This window comes from Sciurus carolinensis, chromosome 16 (genome assembly GCF_902686445.1).
Source record: "Sciurus carolinensis chromosome 16, mSciCar1.2, whole genome shotgun sequence".
Taxonomy (NCBI): domain Eukaryota; kingdom Metazoa; phylum Chordata; class Mammalia; order Rodentia; family Sciuridae; genus Sciurus; species Sciurus carolinensis.
In genome coordinates, this window is record NC_062228.1 from 51,953,300 (window position 1) to 51,958,337 (window position 5,038).

Sequence of the window (5,038 nt, forward strand, 5' to 3'; positions counted from 1 at the left end):
GATTTCCACCGATCTTCCCCTCACCTGTAGGATCACCTACAAGCCGGCTTGACCCCCACAAGATAAAAGGAGTTCCAACCATGATCCCCACCTGGGGCTCTAGATCTCAGCTTCTCCACTTGCAGAGGGTCTTGGTATACCCGCCCTCACTGAACTTCAAGGTTGTTGTGAAAAATAAATAAGAAGGAAATGACTCCTTTAGAGCACTGTACAAAGTATTAAATCTTTATTTGAAGCCTTTCTGTGCCCAAAACTGGCCACACAGAGGCGAAGGCATGGTCCCTGCCAAGGAGGAGCTCACCGTCTAGCATGGAAGACTGAGGACAGGATTCCCACAAAGACGCAGGAGCCTGCGGCAGAGCTCAGGGGTGGAAGTCACTGATCCCCATAATGCAGCTGGGCCATGGGATAATGGACGGGAAGTTTGTCATTCACTCCACCAACCTCCCTGGGACAGCAGACTTCTCTCACTCTGTCCTAGGCATCATGAGGGGGATGCAGTTGCTGCTTGGAAAAGTCAGAACACCCTGGCAGCTTATATAGTAAATAGTTACAAGAGTAACTATTTCCCCAAGCTGCAAACCAGTGCAGCTGAAGCTGGAGGAACCCGGGACATCTACAGAACCCAGGCTGGGCCAGCCCAGTCCAGCGGTGGGAAATGGAAGTAAGGGAGAGCTGGTCCCCGGGGCAGAGAGTCAGGTGAGAGGGAAGTTTCCAGGTAGAGAAGCTCATACCAGGGCTCCAGCAGTCACAGCCAACAGCAGAGCTGCCAGCCCAGCCCCCACAGTTGCAGTGCCTTTGTTAGGGGTGTGCTGAGCCCCACCTTTGGGGGGATACTGTCCCAAATTACTGCGGTCCTGGTGGCCAGCGGCACCTCCAGTCAATCTTGACTCCTCTTCCCGGGAGACCTCGGGCTGTACTTCCTGGGGAGGAGTCTGGCTGGTTGGGGCTGGGGTGGGTTTGGTGGAAGAGGTGGGGACAGTTGGGGCTGAGGTGGGAGTGGGGACAGAGGTGGTTGGGACCTGAGTGGTTGGAGCCAGAGTGGTTGGAGGGGGCAGCAGGACAAGGGGTGGGATTCGAGGAGCGAAGTAGGTCTTGTTGCGGAGGTCCGAGTTACAGCGGGAACCCTGGCAGCAGGAGCCACTGAGTGTGAACCCCGGGCCTGTCACCCCATCCCGGGTGCAGGACTCATCCTGGACACAACCTCGTACAGGCAAGGACACGGTCACATTAGCTGCAAGAGGGAGACACAGATAGTTAGTGGTTGGAGGGAGAGAGGTTGGCACAGTCAGAATAAAACTCAAGGGCTTCTGGAGCAAGACCAGAACAGAAAACCCCAAAATGGAACAGAAAAGGCTCTGCACCCATTAATCTAAAAATCTCTAAGCTGGTTCCCCATCCCCCAGCTAAACCAAACACCGTCCCTCTGTCTTTGACACATGGGCCACATTCCTACACAGTGCTCTGAGAGAAAGTGTACAGCCTGAACTACAAGTCTGCCTTGAAATAAAGGCTCAGAGACCAGGAATATAGCTCAGCTTTTGGAGTGCTTGCCTGTCAAGCGCAAGGCCCTGGGTTCAATCCCCAGCACCGGGGGTGGAGGGGGATATATATATATATATATTTCATATATATTCGTATATATTCATATATATTTATAAAGGCTGGGACTGGGGTATTCATTATCTTTCCTATGACCAAAGATCAGAATGAACTTCTGGTATGTCCCTTTCACCACTAACCACTCCATATCCGCCAAAATTGAATCAATCGCAACTACATCTCCCATAGCACACCTGGTGCAAGATGGAGTTGAGGAATTTCGTCTCCCATGGTTCCCCGAGGTGGGGGCCGAGACGGAACCATATATATCCTAAAACCCTGGACAGGTGAGGATTCCTGAGTTTTAGGACCTGGCAGAAGCTTAGAGGCTTACATATATTTTCCATTGCATGTCCTCATATTTTATACTTGGAAGACCTCTATGGAAACGTACCCCCCAAAAAAAAATTAAAAAAAAAAAATTAGGACAAAAACATCCCTGTCCTCAAGCTACCTGGAGATGGGACTGCATTTCCCATAATGCTCTGGGACAAGACACGCACTTAGGCTCCAGGATCCCTAGAAAGCGTGGAAGGTGGGGAAACCCTTTGGGCAAAGGCCCCCCTCCCGCCCAGGGTGCCTCAGGAAGACTTCGCAACTGTCACCGACAGCAGGCTCGCTCACCTGCGGTCAAGGTGACGTTGCCGTCGAAGCAGCCCTTGTAGACGCGGTCGCTGGCATTGTAGCAGCTCACGACGGGCGGCGCTGTACCCTGGCACTTCTTGTGGCTCAGCCCCACGCAGCTGTAGCACTCGAAGCCGTTTGGTTCATAGGCACTCTCGTTGCCTGCGAGGAAAACCCGGCGAAAAGCAAGGATGGAGAGGGCCCGGGAACCACTGCTCAGTCCCGGGGTCCCGCCCCTAGAAAATGCGTTTCCATAGAGGGCGGGGCTCCGATCCACCGGCGACACCCCCGCCACCAGGCTCCTAGCTCAGCCCCCGGCTTCTACCACTCGATGCCTACGGTGACGAAGCCCCGCCTGCTGTCCCCAGAAGCTTGAGTCCACCCCAGCCAGGACGGGTACCCCCGCCACCCCCCGGGATGGCGAACCCCCAGCTCCCGGGGCCGCTGTGGCTCCGCCCCTGGCCTTCGGCCCCGCCCCCACGGACCCGCCGGGTTGAGCCCTCGCGAGGTGAGGTTGAGCTTGGCGTTGCAGCGGTCCTGAGCGCACTGTTGCAGCTGGATGAAAGCCAGGAGCCCGTGAAGGTCCAGTCCGCGGTCATTCTTGCCCGGGAGTCCGGAACCGCAGCCGCGCACTGCCACCGAGAACTGCCCGTGGACTGCGAAGAGGGAGGGGCGGGGTCAGAGAGGCGGGGCCTCGAAAAGAACCCCGAGGTAGACCAGCCCGGATCAGCCGGCCCGGACCCACCCGAGCCGAAGGAGGGGCCGGGTCCTGCGGGCTGAGCTTCCAAGAGCAGAGTCGGAGAGGACCCACTGGATGGCAGAAGGGGGACATAATCGAGGAGGGAGGACCAAAAGTAAAACTAGGAGCCGTGAAAGAGTCGCAGCCGCAGAAAGCAGTATCAGAAGGAACCCAGAGACAAAAAATGTGTAGGATCAGACAGGGGCGGGCCCCCTGGGGTGACCCTGGAGAGAGGGATTCTACAAAAAACCAAGCCTGGGAACCAAGGGGCTTCCACAGAGGGTGTGGGGCAGAGGGGTGGATCCTCGGCCTGGAACCGAGGATCGCCCTCCTGAGGGAGCCTCATGACCAAGAGCCCCATTGGATGGTGGAGTCTGGGTTGGGGTGGGGGAAATTTCCCGCAAGAACTGAAATGAATAGGGAGGTCTTAATGATGGAGAGGAAAGGGCGGATAGGATAATTCCCTGTCCCGGACTCGGGTTCCGCCAGTCCGTCCCACCCAGTTCTCAACTCTCGGCTCCCGACCCTTGTCAGACCCCCGGAAGGAGGGGTGAGGCGGTGCCGAAGGGGAGGAATGGGACAGCGTTAGAGGGTTATGGCCTGAATCAGATAAATCTATAAGGAGGCGGGGCAGGGCTGGAGAACCCAGCAGGGGCGCGTGGACCACGCGGTGGCACTCACTGGTCTCCACCGCCCCCACGGCCTCTGTGCAGACATCCACGCCCGGCGCGCACTTTACGGTCTTCATCTTCTGCGGAGAGCACCCGTCGTCCGCTTTCTGCACGCAACTGTAGCACTCCAGGGCCTGCGTTCCTGGGGCGCGGGGCCGAGTAGAACTGAGCGATCCTTGCTAACGCCTCCTCCCGCAAAGGAAAAATAGTGCTTCCCACGCTCTGTCCCCGGGATGAGAATCCTACTGCACATGCACAGACTTTTCCAGGGCAGGAGTAGAGGAAACCTTCCCACAAATCGGGGGGCACGGATACACTGGACCCTTTTCCTTCTCACCCCCATAGGCCTAGGGTGGGCGCATCCTTCTCCAAGCTCCGTGTGTCCAAGTAGGGAATTCCTGCCGTGAAGTCCCTCGTCCCAGGACAGGGGGGATACCTTCCCGCAGTTTTCTGATCGAGGTGGGAGAACTTTTCCCACTGCTGACTGCTCACTGAGGTATGCCTTCCCACAGTCCTGTCTGAGCGGGGCCCGGACCATTCCCACAGGCCCCCTTTGCTGAGAATGACAACTGTGCCCATAACCCCTCTGCCCAGGACAAGAGAACCCTTTCCACAGCCCAGGATCGAGAACTTTCCCTACAAGCCTCTCTGCTCGCGGTGGGAGATCCTCCCCAGAGCCCTCTCTGTAGGGGGCGGGGCCCTCCTCCCCAGGAGCCCCCGCTCTACCTCCTCAGATCCTCCAGCTGCAGACTCACCTTCGCGAAGCAGTAGCGGCAGCAAGAGCAGCCAGCCTGGGCTCCAGATCACTGCCCGGGCATCTGCTTTCCTGGCGGGGTCCATGGCTCGGTGCTGCTCTCTCGACGTCCCCCTGGGTGTGCCGCCTCCCAACCCGGGCCCTCTTACCTGAGCCCAGGATGAGTAACCTACCCCGGGGCAACCCTGGCCTTGCCCAACCGGGCCAACTCAGCGTCCGCTGCGGGGCGGGCGGGCCCGCCCCTAGGTGCGTCACCCACAGGGAGAGTGGCCCCTGCCCTGTGCAGATGCCAAGGAGGGAAAGAGCGGGAGTCGAGGTTTCCTGACAGTCCCTGGGAGAAAGTCTATGTTTGGGGGTGCGGAGGAAAGAAGAAAGCAGGGGCTACTCAGCATCAGCATTCAGTAACTATCTAACCAGCGCGTACAGTGTGCCCCACTTTGGTGTGGGTGGTGCTAGAGAACAAGGGAACCATCGCCAGGCCTCGCAGAGCTCCGGGTCTGCTGGGGCAGACGGATGTTAATCAAATCATCTGGCACACTGTTATTCACAGTGGCGACTAGGGCAGTGGAGGAGTGTGGGGAGCTACCGGCAAGGATGGAGTCTAGGGGTGAGACTGGATTTCTCCGAGGAGGTAGTCTGAGAGGTGAC

The 5,038-nt window shown here is 57.8% G+C and overlaps 1 protein-coding gene across 1 annotated transcript; it reads right to left on the reverse strand.

Moving 5' to 3' along the window:
* Positions 1-204: 204 nt before the first annotated feature.
* On the reverse strand, positions 205-4,553 carry Lypd3 (LY6/PLAUR domain containing 3). The gene is made up of 5 exons (XM_047529417.1): positions 4,392-4,553; positions 3,647-3,778; positions 2,712-2,882; positions 2,227-2,388; positions 205-1,234 (listed from the first exon to the last, which is right to left on the reverse strand). Exons 1-5 carry the CDS (start codon positions 4,474-4,476, stop codon positions 729-731), a joined length of 1,056 nt encoding a protein of 351 aa, XP_047385373.1. The 5' UTR covers positions 4,477-4,553; the 3' UTR covers positions 205-728.
* Positions 4,554-5,038: the final 485 nt, after the last annotated feature.

Bases quoted from the DNA above. Each gene is read 5' to 3' on its own strand.
- Lypd3 (XM_047529417.1), bottom strand. From the start codon at position 4,476: ATGGACCCCGCCAGGAAAGCAGATGCCCGGGCAGTGATCTGGAGCCCA. The intron at 3,779-4,391 runs GTGAGTCTGCAG...CCCGCGCCCCAG, and splicing joins GCCGCTACTGCTTCGCGAAG to GAACGCAGGCCCTGGAGTGC. The intron at 2,883-3,646 runs GTGAGTGCCACC...CCCTCTTCGCAG, and splicing joins CGTGGGGGCGGTGGAGACCA to TCCACGGGCAGTTCTCGGTG.